Raw genomic sequence first — 20,619 nt, forward strand, 5'->3', positions numbered from 1 at the left:
AGTGTTCCATTTCGTATAAGGTGATGTATCCTATTATGAGTGTGTCGAATAAATCATTGACCTTATATAAGAGGAAATGAAATGCAATTAGCAAAAAGTTCAGCTATGAATAAACAAACATTTTGCTTTTCAGCACGTATATTGAAAATGTTATTTAAAAGTTCTTAAGATGGTGCTATAGAGACATAGAAAAAGTATATCACACAACCTGAGCAGTCTAATATGATTAAGGCAATAAATATAATTTTTTAATTTAAATATATTTGTATATATTTAAATCTACAGAATTTAATTTTAAGCATTTAACTTATCTATTGCTCTATTTTTATGCATTGAGCTTTACCTTTTTGGCAAGGATCGTCCTGAAAGTATTATTTCAATGAAATATCTGACAGGAAAATTCACTTGATCTCTAATATGTGGCATCATATATATATATATATATATATATATATATATATTAAGTAATGTGATTTACAATTTAAAATTTAAAAATCGAAACGATCGTACAGATAATTGATTTTGTTGTTGTTCCTTCTTATGAAACGGATTTTTAATTTAATTAAAATTTGATTTTTAAATTTTAAATTGTAAATCACATTACTTAATATTGAATTAGCTCTAGGACATTTAACTATCGAGCTTATTATATATCTAAATTACGACGAGCACTTTCTATTTCCTGTATTTTAATTAAACTAGCAATTTCACTGTTACATTAAAATACACTCAGCTCTTTAGACTATTGTTCTAATCTCCTTTATATATATATATATATATATATATATATATATATATATATACTAGCTGTACCCAGCCACGCGTTGATGTGGCTCAGTTTGTTAAAATGGAACACATTCCTTGTTCGTTTATTTACTTTTATTAAACTTGCACTTTTTTTAAAAAAAGACATCTGGCAGTAAACGTTTCTTTTTGAAAACGGAATTTTTATTATAAAAAGAACAGATGAATGCTTTATATGAACATTGTAAATTAGTAGGTGAAAGTAGAGAAAAGTTGTTTTTTTTCAAGATATTGTACAAATTATTTCTTTTTCAACAGATATTAAGAAAAACAGAAAACATACTTCCATCATTATTTATGCAAAAAATAAATAAAGTGGAAAACTTTTTGTTATTAATGTTTGCTAAAAAATAAATACAGTAAACTTCGCTGAAGTGTTAGCATATGATGCATCTTAAAAAGTTGGTTCATGCTGACAATTAAATAAAATAAACGTCTAAAAATAAGTAAAAATAAGTAAAATCATGAATGACGGCTCTTGGGGGCAAGTAAGTTGGAACAACACAATCATTTGTGTAAAATAATTAACATTCGAGAAATCGTAAACAATAAAAAAAATACCTGATACCAAATGCTGTAAAATGCAAGTATCTTTTATACGTGCTGAAACTGTGTTTAAGTTATTTTTATTTTATTTCTTTTATCAAAAGTTGTCTTTACAACAATTAACTGGTTGTATGTCGTTTAACCACTGGGGACTTCACTCTTGGAAAATTGTATAGAAAATCTATGACTATCACTAACTAAGTATAATGTTATAATTAAAAAGAGATATATAAAAACACGGATGGGTACAGTAAACATATTATACCAAAATGTCGAAGCAATCATTTATTTAGTTATTTAGACTATTAATTACGAACGAACCAAGAGTTACATTTATACACACAGACACACAGACACACACACACACACACACACACACATATATATATATATATATATATATATATATGAAGTGAAAAGTCCACGTTTGCTTCTAGAATACGGATTTCAAGATTACGAGGGCTTTTGGGGGCATAAAAACGATGAAATCTTTTGTATTTAATGTTTTAGAATTTATCTTTCATATAAACGGCAAAAATAATTCACGTAGTTACTTTCGAACATTGTTGCGAGGAATAAACGCTGTCCATACGACAAATGTTCACTTTTTGTCAAAATCTTTCATTTTTATTTCAATACTTTTATGTTACTAAGAGGCGAGGACTGATATATATATATATATATATATATATAGAGAGAGAGAGAGAGAGATAGAGAGAGGTTGAAACGATAAAATTCTTACCTTAGAAAATATGATGTGATTCAATTTCTGTTTGACGAAAACTGTATACTGCTTGGCCAGTTGTGTACACATTTCAAGCTCGATAGAATGTCTGTATCATATCAGAAAGTGACACAATGTTCAACGAGCGAGATCAGAGATTCACCGGTCTAAAACTCATGGTCTTTACTTATCGAAGTTATGACAACAAGGCCATATCCAGAACCCTCAAAATGATTTTTGTAATGAACAGATTGAGACCAGGGTGATACAAACAAATTTTCCAGACACGGTTATGATTTTTTCTGTGTTTTCAAGTGAGAGCCAAGTCTTACCACCTCACAACTTCGAAGTCAGCTTGAAAGTCTACACCAATGTGTCCTGGGATTCGCTGAAGATTGTGGTGATCGACTAGTACAATTATATGCCTGATGGCAGCAGGACGGCGCCGACCTACAAGCATAAAAAGACCTAGACTTGGCTTCAGAAGGAGTACTACGACTGTGTATTCTTTCTCGCTGCCCCTTCTCCTCAACCCGCCGGAGTACTATGTTTAGTTATATACGAGAACATCGCCCACATGCCCTCCCAGAACATCAAAACCAGCTTGATCGCCATCATCCGCCGAGCTCCCGCCTGCACTTGTGGAAAATATATGCTTCCAGTTCCGGACTCGTATCGAGGCGGTGATTAAGGCTGAAGGCGGCTATATTAGATAGGTATCAGCTCTACTACATAATCAAGTCACCATGAATTTATTGATGTAATTCTCAATAAAATGTCTAAAAATAAAGCTGTAGTGTTTTTTTTCCTTGACAATTTTATCCATCCACTCTGTATATATATATATATATATATATATATATATATATATATATACGCTAAAATATATATTATGTAAGCTAACACGGGCACAAATGAATGAAATGAAACTACTTACCTGTGGAATGCTGAGGATAGCACTTAATACCCAGGCTGTTGTAATCATAATTCGAACCCGAAATGGACCTTTGCTGCGACTCATCGGGGAAAGTATTGCAAAGCATCTATCCAAGGCAATCCCAACTGTAATGTAAGTGGACAGATGAAGTCCAAACACGGTGAGGCATTTCATTACTTTGCACATAACATCACCGGCCAGCCACTCAACCGTCGCAGTCCAGATGATGTCCATCAGAATGTTGAAAAAGCTGACCATCAGGTCCGCTATGGCCAGATGCAAGATCAAACTTTGAATAGTAGTCCGCGATCCCCGGATGCGAAATATCTGGACAATAACAATCGTGTTTCCAATAACGGAAATGAAGAATACAGTTCCAAGGACGCAGAGTTTGGTCATGTAAACGTTGTCGAACTGTGGAGCGTCGTCTAGCGGTTCTTCTGTAACAACGAAACTACTGTTCGCGTACATCGAATCATTTTTATGTAAAACGACCATTTTTGTTGGTTTCTTTTTCTTTATATAAGATTGCTTTATTAAGATATATTTTAGGTGCAGTTCTCTTGAGGATAATCGATTTTTCGTTTTTATTTAAATTTGTTATTAAATATTTTGAAGATCTCGAAAAACGATATGAATCATATGCAATTGGACGTATTAAAATCTGTAAGGGGAGGAAACTTATATTGCACAGCAGTAATCACACCAAGAGTTATCGTTGACTTGGAATGATAGATTTGTTTAAATGGCTTTAATATAATGTTAGATTTTCCTGTTATATTCGTTGATGAATAATATACACACACACACACGCACATATATAATCACGCGAAGGGGAGCGTTTATGATTTTTAATCTGCAAATTTACTGTTAAAACATCACGTATTAACAAATTTTTGGTAGAATTTAAAAAATTCAAATTAAATGCTATTATTTGTACAATTCTTTTAAAAAAGCTAACAAGAGTTGTCTGCTCATTTTCGCTTCACCATTTCTCCGTTATTTAATTCATTTCTTAAAATCATTAAAAAAACGAAGAAAGATAATTAAGAATACAAACACACCCGTTTCCTTAATCTATATCTTTCGATAATAAAAGAATGTCCAAAGGTAATCGTAAAAGAAAAGACAAAACTCTCTTTCTCTTCTTGTTCGTTTTATTTTAATAAAGTTATATTTTTACAAATATTAAAAGAAAAAAATCCTTATTTCCATTTTATTATTACCAGATATTATTAAGATTTGTTTATAAAAATTTATTATGCATGCGAGATCATTCTTTACATGTTTATTAATACCGGATATTCCTAAAATTAAGCCTATTTGTCTTTGTTCATAACAAAACAAATTTGCATACCTGATTATTAAAGCTAGCCAGACACACGTACGTTAATTTATATATTATTGATGAAACCATATGGTTTTAATTTGTCACACATTTATTCATAAAACTTGATATATTACATAGATTTATCCGGATAGAAAACTACAAGTGTACATAACTTGATTTGGAGCTATTTTAACATATGAAATTTGCATTCTATATTCGTATATAACTGAACTGATTGCTCGTATATATATATATATATATATATATATATATATATATATATATATATATATATATATATATAGCAAATTTCAGATTCCTGGTGTCAAATCAATTAAATTAAAAGAATATTGAAATATATTGATTTATACTTAATTGAATTTTATTGTTAAACGGTAATATATAGGTATATAATATAGATATAATTTACTCTAGCATGTGATTATATAACTGTCAATCTTTTCTAGAAAATATGACTTTATTATTTACTGCGATATTCTTTTCCGAAACTATTTAATGTACAGTTAATATTTCCTTACACTGTATTAAGTCGTATATGATTATATTTGAAACATATGAACTTTTATTTCTAGGTCTATATGCGTACACATCTGTGTACGTATATATTACATGATGTTTTATGGAGACAAAGAGTTTCTTTATTTTCATTAATATATTAAAATGTAATTCAGAAAGAACTTGATGACAATTGAATTTTGCGCAATATTTTAGTGACTATTTTGCAATGAGTAAATGTTAACGATAGAACCAAAGAAACGTGGAAACAGAAATTAAAACGTCCGTAAAAGTCGAAAAAATAGATCTGAATACACTAGGAAAAAACAGGATATATTCATATAATAATATATTATTTATAAATATGTATTCACAAACGTTTTTATTTATTTATTTATTTTGAATTTTGAATTTGACCATAACATTACACAATAAAAAATAGTGTTTCAAATTAATATACACTTGATGACTTGTCCACTTTATATAATAAATTTGCGTCTTTTCCACGAGAAATAAAAAAAAATAATTCACGTGTTCGTCTTTGCAATTATCTAGCGATTTACATCGCAAAGAGAAATTCCCTCAAACATTAATCATAAAAAAAATCTTTATTTTTAAGGTTGCGATGCTAATTAGTTTCCAACTTAACTAAATAGAATTCTAGTACAATATATTTGTATATTATACTAATTAATCTTTACGTTTTAATTATTTATGTAACAGTTTTATTTCAGTTTAAATTTATATTGAGTCAGTAATACCTGGTTGTCTCTTTTTTATTGTGTTTGTGTTTTATCTTGCTTTATTGTTTTCTGTTTGATCACAATTTCGTTTCATTTACTTGTGTTTTGGTTTTCGATGTTTATTGTTTCCTTTTTGGTGTATTATTTAATCGTTGTTTTCAATTTGTCAGTTTTATAATTACCTGTTTTAATCGGTGATCCAAAGATCCATTTAAAAACTGTAGTTATATAAACTTATTAGGGAATTGGTATTTATGTTGATTCATACATCAACCTGAATCAGGATGTAAATGTTCAGAATATTCTCAACACTGCGTTGTATTAGATTAATACAAATAAATAAATTTATTCTGCCCCTGTTTCTGCGATTCTTTTTTCTTTTATTATTTACGTGGGAGTCACCATTTATCAAGCCCAAAAATCACTTGAGGATAAAGGCGAATCAGTGTACGGTGGTCACCATGTATTAATAGTCAGTGGCTAAAATGAAGTAGAAATTGATTATTTATGGGGGGCTCAAAATAATTTGTTTACGTTGGACTTTACAACAACCACATTGTAGTCAGCTGGAAAGCAGGCTATCAGAATAGAGCTCCACAGGCGGTCAGTTATAAGAAATTATCTTTGTTCATAGAATTTGCGTTTAGATTAATCTCGTTTTATAAAATAATTATTTTATCTACCACACAATTATGTGATTGACTCAAAAGTCATTGGTTTATTTAGTTTATTTGCTAGTTTTAATTTGTTTTAATATATTTTTTTTTTAAATTTTTTTTCATTCGCAATATTGTTCTTTTGCCAAATTATTTCTGTTCTATTATATATTCTCTAAATGGAACTTTTTTTTTATTTCCTTCTTGTTTTTCTTTTACTCGCGTTATTTGTTAACTATTTGTTTATTTTTCTTTCGGTTTTCTTTTGTTTCCTTTTCACACGTTAGACGTTTGCTCTTTTTGATCGTAGTTTTATTTCTGAGTTTTTTTTCCATATAAACACGTTTATTTCTTCATTATGTAGTCCCCCACAAAAAAACTCGCCTTTTTCTTATACGATATTTCAATAATAAATGTACTGATTTGGTAAAACGATTAATTTCATTATTTAATACTTGTGTATTTCTCTTGGCGTTTTTATTCTGCCATATATGTCTAATGTACTAAGTTTACACTAAACTTCTATAAAACACATAAAACTATCATTTTTTTTAATTTGTGAAGTGGACTTTCTATACTTTCATTTATAGACGTTTTCTGTCTCATTCTATCTTTTTGTCGGATTCACTTTAGTTTTCTTTGTTGATATTTACGAACATTACATCGTTTTATTGTCCATGATATTTTAATTATATATGATTATAGCAAGTCTATTAATTGAAAAAATGAATTTGTTTTTTAAAGAAATGCTTGTGGTGATTATTTCACTTCCTTTCTTAAAATTTCTATTTTTCTTTCAAGTTTTCTTTTTCTTATTCTTGGTTTTCTTTTCGCAAAGTTGTCTTTCTTCTTGTGTAAGTTTTTGTATAATCTTCACGGTTTCTTTACATAAATGTTGCTGTCTTTCTTGTGTTTATATTTTATTTCCTTGTTTTGTTTATTTCTTTTCAATGTTGTTTCGTTATGCACTTCTATTTCTCTAAATTTCCTTCTTTTCATCTTTTTTGTGTAAGTTCATGCTTACTTTCTATCTATATTATCTTTACTTTCTTTCTTTTTTTCTGTTTTTTTTTTCGTGTTTAATAGTGCTCTTTCTTTGTTTTCCTCTTTTTTCTCGGTTTAATTATTTTTATTACAATTTTTTTTGTTTCGTTTTTGAACGATTTACTTTCTCTTTTAGCTTGGCTTTTTCTTTCTCTCGTCCGTTTGTTACTTTTAACCAAATGTCTGTCGTCTTTCTATATATGTCAATTTTACTGTTGTTCGATATTGTCCTTGATAATTGTATTATCAGCTTATGTGATGTATTATATTTCTCTCTTGCTGTATCGTATAACAATCGTGTATCGATTTCGTGTTAGTATTATTGTCTTTCTTTCCCCTGTCTCATCGAAGCCTTATAATTCCTTAAATCAGTTTCGTTTTTATATATTTCAGCAAAACAAAAGCCTGGCAACACGTAAAAACATGTTTCCCGTTCGCTGTGCATCGGAGAGCTTTCGAAGAATCTTGTCAAAATGTCTTCTAAGGCTTCGTGATTGTCATCTGTTTTAGATTGTATTTGTAAAAAAAAAATTAAGTGCTTGTCTGCGACTTAATCTTTCTTATTTGTAAGAATTTAATCGGTAGATTTACTGTTTCATCCGATCAACGATGCAATATCGTTATAGTTCGATAATTTATAATTCAATAGACGAAACAGTTTTCGAGATTCGATGAAACAAACCACTTGGAAGACGCCGACGACAAAGATATTTTTCCTTTGCAAAAGACAAAGAAAATATTACAAAAATCGAACAAAATAATACGATAAGACGATAAAAATGAAGATGCGTATGTGAACGGTGTGTGTTAATCTGTACGATTATTAAAATGTGTTTGTGTGGACGTGAATTTTTATGTGTGTTTAGGCGTGTGCATTTGTATGCCTGCTAAAATGTATGTTAACGTATGCATTAACGTGTGTTTTAGAGTGCGTGTGTGTTTATGTGTGTTTGTGTGTTTGTTAACGTGTAAGTTAACGTGTGGGTATGCGTGTGTGTGTTTGTGTGTGTCTGTCAACATGTGTGTTAACTTGTGCATTAGCGTGTGTGTTGGCACATGTGTACGCGTAAACGTGTGTGTTGGTACATGTGCATGTGCTTGGACGTATGTGTGTTAACGTGTGTGTGTTAACGTGTGTGTGGGGGGCATGTGTGTTTACGTGCCTGTGTGTCCGTGAACATATGTGTGTGCATGTGATTGTGTGTGCGTGCATGAAAATGTGTGTGTGTATGTGTGTCTGTATGTGTGTGTGCGTGTGAACCTACGTTTTCTAACGAGTGTTTATGTGCATGCGTGAGTGGGAGAGAGAGACGGAGATTGTGAGAATGATTGAATTAAAGAAATCCTCCGAAAACAATTAGACAAATAACTAGAGATATATCAAACAAACAAGATTAGTAGATGGTGATTATGATGGAAAAACGAATGATAGAGATTACTCTGGATGGCGATATCATTTATCAGATGCACTAAACGAGAAGTAAACGTTAACAGTTCGAGAGAATGAGATGCAGTTACGGGAAGAGGCATTAATAGAGCAAATAGTATTGTTAATAAATTTATTTATTCAGATAAGTCGAAAGCAGTAAGCAAATGATAGAGATAGGGTTAATTATGATTATAGAATATGAGAGAAATTGAGAGAGAGCGAGAGAGAGAGATAGAGAGTAAGAGATCTAAAGGGATGCCTAGATGAATTAGAAATCAAAACAGTATTCAATTATAGAATTAAGAGAATTAAAGGAATAGAATTAGAGAACTGGGGAAAATTATTACTGAACGGGAGAAGAATTGAATATAGATATATATTCAAAGAGGGAGAGAGAGAGAGTCAGAAAGAGAGAGAGACAGAAGAGTGGGAAAGAGAATAGGGGAGATAATTATCAGGACTTATATAGCAAAGTAATATTAAATAAAATAATTTAGAGAATAGAATTAAAGAGAAAGGGAATCAATTACCGAGAAAAGGGGTTTAAAATAAGAATGACAAAGATAACGAGAGAGAATTAAAAATATCTGGGGAGGGAATTAGATCAGAGGGAAAAAATAAAGTAAAGATGTGTTTTCAATTAAAAGATAGCAAATGAGATAGCAGATGAGATAATGAGAGTAATGTAAATCGATTAATTCAACTAGAAAAGAGCAGCAGTCAGCGCTGTCAGAATGTGCTCGATATTAGGAACGCTAAAGTCCGGATTATTTATTTCGAAATATATCGGCTTGAAAGAAAACAAAAAATGTCTAATTGCGCGTGTGCAGATGTTTTAAAAAGAATGAAAACTAAATGAATTTTAGAAATGAAAACAAAAAAAACACATGCACTAAAAAAACATAAAGCAAAAAAAAAAATGAGTTGAATAACACGATTTTCTATGAAAATCAAGCAAAAACAGTTTAAAATCAACGATTTTTTCGTTTCAGATTGCATAAAAAATGGCCACAAAAATTAAAAGCTACAAACGAAGTTTTCTAAAAATTCAAAAAGCAAAACAGAAGTGATTTTCTTTTTTTTAGATTTGGTGAGAATCACCAACTTTCTCCAAGACAAGTCACGCAGAAAGAAAGCTAAACAATCAATAACGCTAGAATGAGACTGCTGGGCAGATCAAACGACAACCGATATCGCGCTGCATATTTCTTTGTTTCATTTTCATTTTTTCATGATGAACTCTTGGTGGACTTCATCTTCTTCCCTTTGAAGTATTACCACTTGATTTAATAATGGCGACTGATTAGATTTTTACGAAATTATTTAGTTGTGTAAAAACCTGAAACAAAAACTTCAGATATCCGTAAATCATAAATATATTTTTTTCCCTTCGTTTATAACCGTTTTATCAGTTTGAGCTTGTGTTTCCACATCTTTAGCATTCGGTTGTTTAAAGTATATGACTTATGAACTGTAAACCTTGAAGCATTGGCAATTGTTGATTTAATAATATAACATATTTTATTGCCAGTTTAATGATCTGATTTTTGAAACCGTAAAACAAGATTGGCTTAAATTACATTATCCGTAAAATAATGAAATATTCGTTTTCCACACGTCTTTATCCGCGATTGTTTATTTTATTTATTTTTGGATGTTTGAAGCCTTCAAGTTAGTACTGTTCACACTTGAAGCATTCGCAGTTGATGCTCGAATAATAATTGTCATCTATTTCATATATCCCATGGGAAATGAAGACACGTTATTCATTTCAACGTAAGTATGTGATAATCCATGTGTTTTGCAAAAAAGCGTACTCTTATTTAGTTAGCGATGGGTGATTTCTTCACTGGTTATGATGTAGATCTTTCCTTTATTACTCTTTAGTTCAAACGTTCTTGAATTGCGTGCGTAAACAGCTCCTTTACTTTTAAATATCTATAATCTGAAAGAAAAGAGAAAAAGAAAAAAATATATAATAATGAATATAAAGCAAATGCAATTCTTAGTTGAAACAACTTAAACTGAAAACTAATATTTAAACTAAACAAAAAATTTGACGCCATTAAGGGAAGAGTGAAAAATATATTTCGATTACTTATATATATATATATAGACACCGCCAAAAATGGTCGAAAAATCAAGTTGTTGTTGTTTTTTAAAACGAAATTACATTTATTAAAATCCATTATTTCTGAGTAACTTTTTTTTTCCAGAAAGATAAAACCCGGAATTTTATCATATAGAAAGCAGAATAATGTAAAAATTTTCTACTATCTACATAATGTGTATGTGTGTGGGGGCCAGGCTCTCCAAAATGGGGAGGGGGTAATTTAAAGCAGAATAAAAAAAAATTATTCCAGCGCGTTTGGTCATCCGTAGTCGAAAGGCGGCAAACGTTTTCAAACTGGATCGAAAAAATGATGATAATTTTAATACAAAGGGCACAATATTTATCGAATTTTTTTTGTATAGATTCTTCAAAGCATGTCCGATTTAATAATGGGCATGCAATATTCGGCTCGCTAAAACGAAATTGTTAATTTATTTATCAAAGATTTTAAAATGGCTTTTTCGTATAAATATTACATTTTTTTTTGTTTTGCTTAACTTAAATTAATTATTTTACTTAACATAATCACCGAATTTCACACTTCAAAACTCAAAAGCGGGATAATTAAACACAATCGAAGTTCTGATATTCAGACATCAAAATAAGGTATGCAAACAAGTTTTTTTTAAATCTATAATCCCGTCCCTTACAACAACACAATATGTTTTGTACAGTTTCAGATGATTATTTAAGCATATTTGGAACCCCCTTAAAACAAGGGGGGAGGTTGTAAGCCAATAATACATATATATAAATATTGTTTATGAAAAATAAGTACATTGTTATAAAGTTCATTCTTCTCTTAATAACCGCTGAAAATTTCGTATTGATCGGATAATTATCTGATTTTTAGTAGATTTTTAAAAAGACGGTCCGTCAAAAAGTACTTATCTGCCCCGCCCCCAGTTTTGGCGGTGCCTATATATATATATATATATATGTATTAGTATTGTATTATTAGGTCACCATTTATCAAAGCCAATAGTTACATTCGAGTATAAGGGTCAGCGAGATGGAAAAGATGAGGAAAACTATGGGAGTATTTTTATTTATGAATGGTATGAGCTGGGTTTGATTATTTATGGGACAAGATTTTCGTATTAATTGGATACATCGGATTGTGGCGCGCTGGTTAGAGTACTTGGAAAAATCAATTGTAATAGTGATCTTCTTATGAAGGTTGAAGATTCAATACTCAGAGTGGGCGACGGAAAAATACAATTGCGAATTATTTAAGACAACTATCAAGAGCCTGCTACACAGTGAAGTAATAAAGGGGTCCATAGGAAATTCTGTTCAAATTCCCGAGTTCGACAAAATACACCTGTTATATGATTATTATTATTATTATTATTATTATTATTAGACGATACCACTTGTGCGCGTATGTTACGTGAGTTCTTATTAGTAATGATATGAGTCTTAGTGAGAGTTCTTGTCTTATTACATATGATGTTGTATCTTAGAGAGATAGAGAGAGATGTTGTTGTAATGACATTTTATAACACAGACATATAATAACGATACAATTTACCTTTTTGTAGAAATCACAACACAAAGATGAGCTTTATCCAAAACACATGGTGAATTCATTTTCTGACGACCGGTCGTGACTTCCTCATTAAGAACTCAAAGTTTCACATTTTAGTTTCTGAAGTAACGTCTCGCTTCAGACGTCCGCCTGTCTCTGAGTTTTCTCACTGACTGTCTCTGACTCTCTCTCCCTACTATATTGAGAAATCCATTCATCCCGGCCACGTGAGCAAAATTCACGTGTTTCAACATGCGCGACTTTGCACGTTTTCGACATTGATTTCGCAATAACCTATTTTCCTTGTGCTGTCTCCACAAAGGAATTTAACCTACATATCTAATTTATTTAACTCATATTTTATTATCCACATTCTTTTAACAATTGAATAGTTTATTTATTATTTATTTCATCCGAATTAACAATTTACTGGACATTCCATTTAAACCTATTGTTCTTTAAAACTTATGTCCAGGGTTCGATTTCTGCTTTCTCTTATTTTCATTTTAACTAATCTCTCTATTTTTATACTTACATGAACAGGGGACAGCCCTTATCATGTAACACACCTAGAGAAGGTCGGAGGTTACAGTGACACTCAAGATGAGAACTGTAGCCCAATAAAACCAAATAATACGAATAACAAATCTCAAAAATTAAGAAAAGACAAGAGTTTGTTATCTGATTTCAAGACGAACAACTTGTAATCGGCAGTGAATAATTCCTGCGGTAATGTGTTCCACAGTCGGGTTAGCTTTTGTAAAGAAGTCTGTCCGTAGATAACCACTTGACACATAAAAGAAAAAAATGCTTTTTTTTCTTTATTAAAGTGTTAATATGAATTGTTATTCTGAATGTCTTACAAGTTGTAAAACACAAGCAAAACGTTAGTGATTTTTGTGAACGTTTCGAGATGAAAACTGGAATATTTTTACTAAAGCATGAAATCAAATATCATCCTCTGTACATGATGTGATTAGGAAGCATGAAAATATGAAACAAACAAAAAATAATCAGTCAAAACACTAAACATAAACCTTTTGATACTAATTATCCATTAAAAATATACAGTACAATCATGTCAACACTTCGGTTTTCGCCAGATCACCGAAGTTAAGCAACGATCTGTCTGGCCAGTACCAGATCTGTGAACACTGTATATATCGTAGAAATTTAGAGGTGGTTATCTGGGGTGCGTTTAACTCACGGGGGAAGTGCCTAAAACAAAACGTAGATTCCATGAACAAAGCTTCTTTCTTAGAAGTGCACGCCTGTGGAACTCTCTTCCGTTTGCCTGTTTCATACCTGACTACAACTTGGATATCTTCAAATCACACATAAACACATACTGATAAACCGCTCCCTTAAGTTTATCAAATATCCATTATATATATTATATAGTATATTATTAGTATATATATTATATATATTATATATCTATATCTATATCTATCTATCTATCTATATGTATATATATTATATATAGTATATCATCATATACTTTATCAAATCTCCATTACTAACGATTACTACGATATTATCCCATTGATTACTGTACACGCAATAACCCTTATCCCCGAGTGACTTCCGGGCCTTGATAAGTGGTGACTACCATGTAAAAAAAATCCCCGAATCAAGACGGAAAGGGATGGGAAACAGCCGTCTTTACTTGTCTTCCCGAGATTACTATGGCTCTGCAATTTGAGAGCCATGTCGCCGACGTTGTTATAACAGCAGCGTTGCTGCATGCATCCATAAACATCCTAATACCATGATAATAGAACAATTAAAAATGCATGACTAACTTTTTTGATCATCAAATTAAAAGTAATCTGTTTTTAATATAGAATAATTGTTATATTTTTATTTCACAGTAAAAACTGATTCTTTTTCGGAATGAGTCATTTTGATGGAGCGATAGCCATTTCATGTTTTCAAAAACCAGTGGCGCAATGGATAAAAGTGTTATATGTTTCAGTTCAAAATGATAGTAATGTGGATGTTAAAAGTGTAATCCTCAGTATAGAACATACTAAAATAATACTAAATTACAATTTTTATTCGGTTCTGTCTAACAGAATAAGAAACTGCCATACTCGTTAATTAAATAATAAAAGTTTCGTCCTAAATTTTGCATCAGATTACTGAGTTTGACAGAAAGATTCCCAAAATTCGACAAGACGCGCTTGAATTACGGAGGTTACATCGACGAAAATGTCATGAGAATATTACAAAAGCTAAGAACATTTGAACAATTAAAATAATAGTGATTACTTAGTGTAGGATGGCAACAAATTAAAAATTTTCATCAAAGTTTAAACGTATATAGAATTGAAGTCTAATGCTTTTTATTAATTATTACTTTTCAAAGATTAGTTTGTGATTTAAGCCATTCATGATTGTTCAATTTTTTTTACATTCTTTCATGAAATCAATCAATCAAAACATTCTGACAAACGATAATGCAAGATATATATATATATATATATATATATATATATATATATATATATATATATATATATGAGCAAACAGTTAATAAAACATGTTAAAAAATCACTATGAAATGAGTTATAAACATTCTGAATCTGTAAAGGAAACACCTGATAAGTGGATAGTCCTTAATCCGCGGAGTTTCGAAGAAATACTTTCCTTCTCATCAGAGGGTAGGAATTAGCAAAATGAGGGATCGGATTTTTTATGCAAAAGTATTTGATGAAACAACAAGTAAGTCAAAGACCTTACTTGATAACAAAAAAGTGAAGCAGAGGGAATATGGCGAAGAAAAAGGTGATTACACGTGAATGGATAGTCTGGTGGAAGATAAATAATCCAGTGACGATAAAATCCAAATATATAACTTCAAGAAAGTTAATTGAATTTCCATTTGCGCAAGTACAATCCAAGACATGAATAATTGTTTCCATTTTTAAATATACAAAAATAATTATTATCTTGAAAAATTAAAAATATAATTATTACATTAAAACTCTGTTCACATCTACCATTTAAGAAAAAATATGAAACTTAGAAATCAAGAAATATTGTTATTTTTACTGAAACTTAATCTGCGTGTAAATACACCGAGTGCTTAGAGGGGCTCAATTGGCGTAATTCTGGTCGGGTTCAAATCTTTCGGTACAAATATAAATAAACCACAGATGATTGTTAACAAACAAGAAACTATGGATGATAAATATTTACTTATAAACATAATTATGTATAATCAAATAGAATGTTTATCACTTAATAATTACATAATTTTGTGCCTAGATTTTTTCTTTTAGAGTTTTGATGTGTTTTTTCTTCTCTCGGGTCATTTCATTTCCAAAAATAATTGCGTTCTGGAAATTATCTAATTATTTCGTTAATCGAGATTTGGCTTTTAATTATACTGTCCCAACCTCCATGAATTAATGTCTAGAAAATGTACTTTGAGGTAATGTAGGTAAAATAACTGAATAAGTGATCAACAAGCAGAAAGTATCTAAAGCTTAAGTATGTAATAATTTGCCCAATCATCTGGGTTGTAGAAGATTGGCCATTAAAATTGATTATTGGCAAATATATCACAATATATATATATATATATATATATATATATATATATATATATATATATATATATATATATGCTTAGTTTTTTTTGGGAAAAAGAATTCCAGCAGAGTGCTCAATTAAAAGGAAAATCCAAATTTTAAGAGCGTACTTATATTTTTATTTTGTGTACAGAAAGTTGTTAGTTGAGACAGATCATTGGTACCGTCGGTTTCAAGACGAGACGAATATTGGCTGAAGAGAGCTTGATAAGGATACCTTAAACGGGCCTTATTATCGGGCTTGAAACCGACGGTACCAATGATCTGTCTCAACTAACAACCGTCTGTACACAATATATATATATATATATATATATATATATATATATATATATATATATATAGAGAGAGAGAGAGAGAGAGAGAGAGAGAGAGAGAGAGAGAGAGTAGGATAACAAGAGTACGAAATGAAGACACAAAACTATATATGGGTAGATATAGAATGGATAATTTATTTAATAATGGAATACAGGAAAAATTTGGGGGATAGAAGGGACTCTTAATGCCAGCGCATTTCGAAGCCTAATGCTTCTCATCAAAAGAGTAGAGAAGGTGCTAGGTAGCATGGGGAAGATGCGGCGTCTATATATATTCTTTATTTTTCTTTATTTTGTACGGGACAACTTAATCTTTATTTTTCTTTATTTTGTACGGGACAACTTAATCTTTATTTTTCTTTATTTTGTACGGGACAACTTACTCTTCACTCCTCAACACCTTTTCCTGCTACTCTTACCCCCCACTTGTCTATATCCATTTCCTTTACGCACCCCTAATAATTAGTATTAACAGCATTTTCATTATTATTATTATTGGTCATAGTGATGGTGATGTTGGGGGAAGTAATAGAAGTATTGTTACTACTACTTTTATTATTGTCATTATTATTACTGTTGTGTTTTTAACGCTTTTATTATTGTTATTATTATTGATTTTATCATCATTATTATCATAATCATCATTATAATTGCTGCTATTATTGATATCCCCGTTATTATCTCCGTCATTGCTACGATAACCGCTACCATTATCACTATTAACATTAATTTTGAATTTACTTCTATCACATCTATTGGTAATATTGTCTTTAATGATTATTTTTAATGCTTACCTTTAATTTTGTCTTTACTTCTTTATTTTTTAATATTCAATTTTGCTTCTATTTTATTTTCAGCCTTATTATTACTACTATTATTATAATTTTCATTACTATTATCTTTCGTACTATTATAATTACCCTACTATCATTTGGTATATTTTTACCACTTTCATAAGTAGTAATGGTTTTCTTACTCTTCCACTTTAACATCAATAGGTATACTTTACCTTTTGCATCAAGTTAAACGCACTCATAGTCATTGCCATCCTAATCTCCGACCGACCCTTTTATGATCATACTTCCTATATCATAACAGTAGAAACTTATATATATTGCCGCATATTACCTTTCAGTTTTAACCCCCCCCCAATTAGCCACGAATTGATAACCGCTATTTGCCGTTTAGGTGACACTAATCAAAATCAAAATTACCCACTCCATAGAAAATAGACAACCCCACAAACCGTTAAAATAAATTACCACGCAGCAACAATACACCCCCTATTTAACCATAATGCATATACCCCTGAATCTCAATACAATGTTGAAGACCATATATAATCTTATATATCATACTATATATAATAAGCTTCTCCTTATTTATTTAGAATTTAATAAAGCTTCCCCCAACATTCTATAATTCCTCTTAATCTCTTTCATCCCTAATGAACCTTACGATAGACGCCGCATCTTCCCCATGCTACCTAGCACCTTCTCTACACTTCTAATGAGAAGCAATAGGCTTCGAAATGCCCTGGCATAAAGAGTCCCTTCTATCCCCCAAATTTTTCCTGTATTCCATTATTAAATAAATGATCCATTCTATATCTACCTATATATAGTTTTGTGTCTTCATTTCATACTCTTGTTGTCCTACTGTATAAGCTCCAATAATTATTGTTGAGCTTGACATTATCCGGATAAGTCTCCTTTGTGGTATTGAACTTTTTCTTTTCTTTTTAAATTAAGCTATATATATATATATATATATATATATATATATATATATATTATATATATATATATATATATATATATATATATATATATATATATTAGTGATGGGACGATTCTAAAATAATTTCCGAATCTGATACAATTACCGAGTATGTTCTAAATTTCTGATTCCGACACGAGCACCCATTTCGATTCTGATTCTTTTAAATTCCTTAACATTTAATTAAACATTCGATGCGTTTTAGGAATTGTAAAGACAACTGTACTCTCATCACCCAACGTAATGTCCGCATATATTTTGCAAACCATAAAAATACACTTGGAAGAAGGCCATAAAGTACAAGAGAAGATTTTTCTTAATAAAAAGTTTTTTTTTTGTAATTCATTGAAATTTGTGACACTATTTGCTTTTCTTCAAAACATATATGTGCATTTGGTCGTCGTTTAAGCCATCTGAAATTTTCATAAACGATTAAAATAGTCGTGGATTGCTATGCAAAATAAGAAAACCTTTTATGAACAGAATAGTTAACAAAGCCAATCTCATGGTAAGGATGTGTATCGATACTACTACTACTACTACTACTACTACTACTACTGATAATAATAATAATAATAATAATAATAAGAAGAAGAAGAAGAAGAAGAAGAAGTCAGCAACAGTAACTGAAAACAAGAATCACAAAATCCCTTGGAGCATAGACATACAAACGGATAAACTCATCCAAGCAAGAAGATCGGCTGTAGTCATAATTAACACTTAAAAAAAGTCCTGCCAAATTGTAGACTTTGCTGTCCCAACTGACCACAGGATGAATATCAATGAAAAGGAGAAACGGAAAGATACAACGAATAACAATAACGAAAACAGTTGAAATATTAAGGAAAACCCTGGAATACGGAGGCTAATACATGAGCTATATGTGCGGTCCAGACTAGCTACTGCCAAGACAAAACACGAAACTTTACATGGAAGCAAGAAAATTGAAGCTGAATACCTATAATTTCTCTATCCCCTTTCCCATTAACCAATCACCTTCCCAAAGAATGATACTAAATATTCGAGAAGGCTCAAGGAGGATGGAAAGATTGAGGAGAGAGCGGCGACCAGACCCCGCTGGACAAATGCCAAAAAAACTCGTACTTTGGGGAAGCTTATTGCAACTTCAGTGGAAACCAATGCCCGCTGCTAGCAAGAAATAAATGGTAAGCTGCTGTTGCGATAATGCATATTCATTTGCAAATGTTATCGCAAGAGGTAGAGAATACTGAAAACCTTGGGAGACTTTTTATCACTCAGCTTCCAGGGAATATCACAGGTTGTTCCCAAGGAGAAATCCTTTGACCTGTGTGAAAGCCCCTTATGAGCCAATAATAATAATAATAATAATAATAATAATAATAATAATAATAATAATGATTCTGTGGACAAAGAGACGCAACGATGAAAACATATAATAAGTGAATGCAGCAAACTGGTCCAAAAGGAATACAAGAACAGACATGATTAAGTGGGAAGAGCAGTACACTGGGAACTATGCAAACAACTGAATCTCGTACGCACAGACAAGTGATACAAGCGTAAGCCGGCAATATTACTTCAAAACGAGAATCACAAAATCCTATGGGACATGGACATACAAACTGATAAATCCATCTGAGCAAGAAGATCGGGTATCCTAATGATTAACAAGAAAGAAAAGTCCTGGCCAAAAGGTGAATATCAAAGTATATGAGAAACGGAGCAAATGCACAGAGTTAGCCAGAGAGCTAAAAGGGATATGGGTAATGAAGAGGGTCCGAATAATACCTATAATAGAATGAACAATTCCGAAAAACTTTGAAAGAAGTATGGGAGAAATTAGAATCAGAAGAATGACTGGAAAGATAGAATATAAATAATGAAAACAGCTGAAAGATTAAGGAAAACCCTCGAATGTGGAGATTAACACACATGAGCCACATGTACGGGCGAAACAAACTGCTGCAGAGGCAAAGCATGAAGCGCTACACGGAACCAAGAATGTTGAAGTAGCATACCGATAAGTCCTCTACCCCCATCCCACCATTACCACAGCACCGCAACCCCCCAAAAAGAGTAAGACCGAGGAGAGCAGCGACCAATCCCCGCTGGACAAGTGTGAAGAGAACTGGGAAATTCCAGTGAAGACCAATGGCCGCGGATAGTGAGAAATCAATTGTAAGAATCTGTTGTCTAATGCAAAATCATTTGCAAATGTTATCGAAAGAGATGGAGCGTACTGGAGACCTGGGGAGACTGGTTGTCACTTAGCTTTCAGGGAACACCACAGGTTGTTATCAAGAAGAGATCTTTGAAGACATAAGTGAGAGCTCCTTGTGAGCCAATATAAACAACAACAACAACAACAACTATAATAATAATAATAATAATAATAATAATAATAATAATAATAATAATAATAATAATAATAATAGTAGTAGTTCATCACCTTCAGCTAAACAAATCCCGCAAAATGAGATTCTTTTTTTTTAGCTGATTCCATGGCGGAAATAAAACGATTACTTGAGAATTTCGAGTAGAAAATCAGAATTTCACATAAATTTAACGC

At 31.2% G+C, this 20,619-nt stretch overlaps 1 protein-coding gene and 1 long non-coding RNA gene across 2 annotated transcripts in view; both read right to left on the bottom strand.

The window, feature by feature from the left end:
- Positions 1-4,614, bottom strand: part of LOC145246569 (gonadotropin-releasing hormone receptor-like) — a 114,093-nt gene extending 109,479 nt beyond the window's left edge. Inside the window, exon 1 of the mRNA XM_080108175.1 lies at positions 3,012-4,614. Within this exon, the coding sequence (XP_079964301.1) occupies positions 3,012-3,509 (498 nt within the window). The 5' untranslated portion in view covers positions 3,510-4,614. The remainder of the gene's footprint in view (positions 1-3,011) is intronic.
- Positions 4,615-5,260: 646 nt separating this feature from the next.
- The window catches only part of LOC145246570 (uncharacterized), a 411,825-nt gene continuing 396,466 nt past the window's right edge, over positions 5,261-20,619 (bottom strand). The window contains exon 3 of the long non-coding RNA XR_013863135.1: positions 5,261-10,674. This is a non-coding gene — a long non-coding RNA (uncharacterized LOC145246570). The remainder of the gene's footprint in view (positions 10,675-20,619) is intronic.

This window comes from Euprymna scolopes, chromosome 24 (assembly GCF_053919585.1).
Source record: "Euprymna scolopes isolate OS-2025 chromosome 24, ASM5391958v1, whole genome shotgun sequence".
NCBI classification, from domain to species: domain Eukaryota; kingdom Metazoa; phylum Mollusca; class Cephalopoda; order Sepiida; family Sepiolidae; genus Euprymna; species Euprymna scolopes.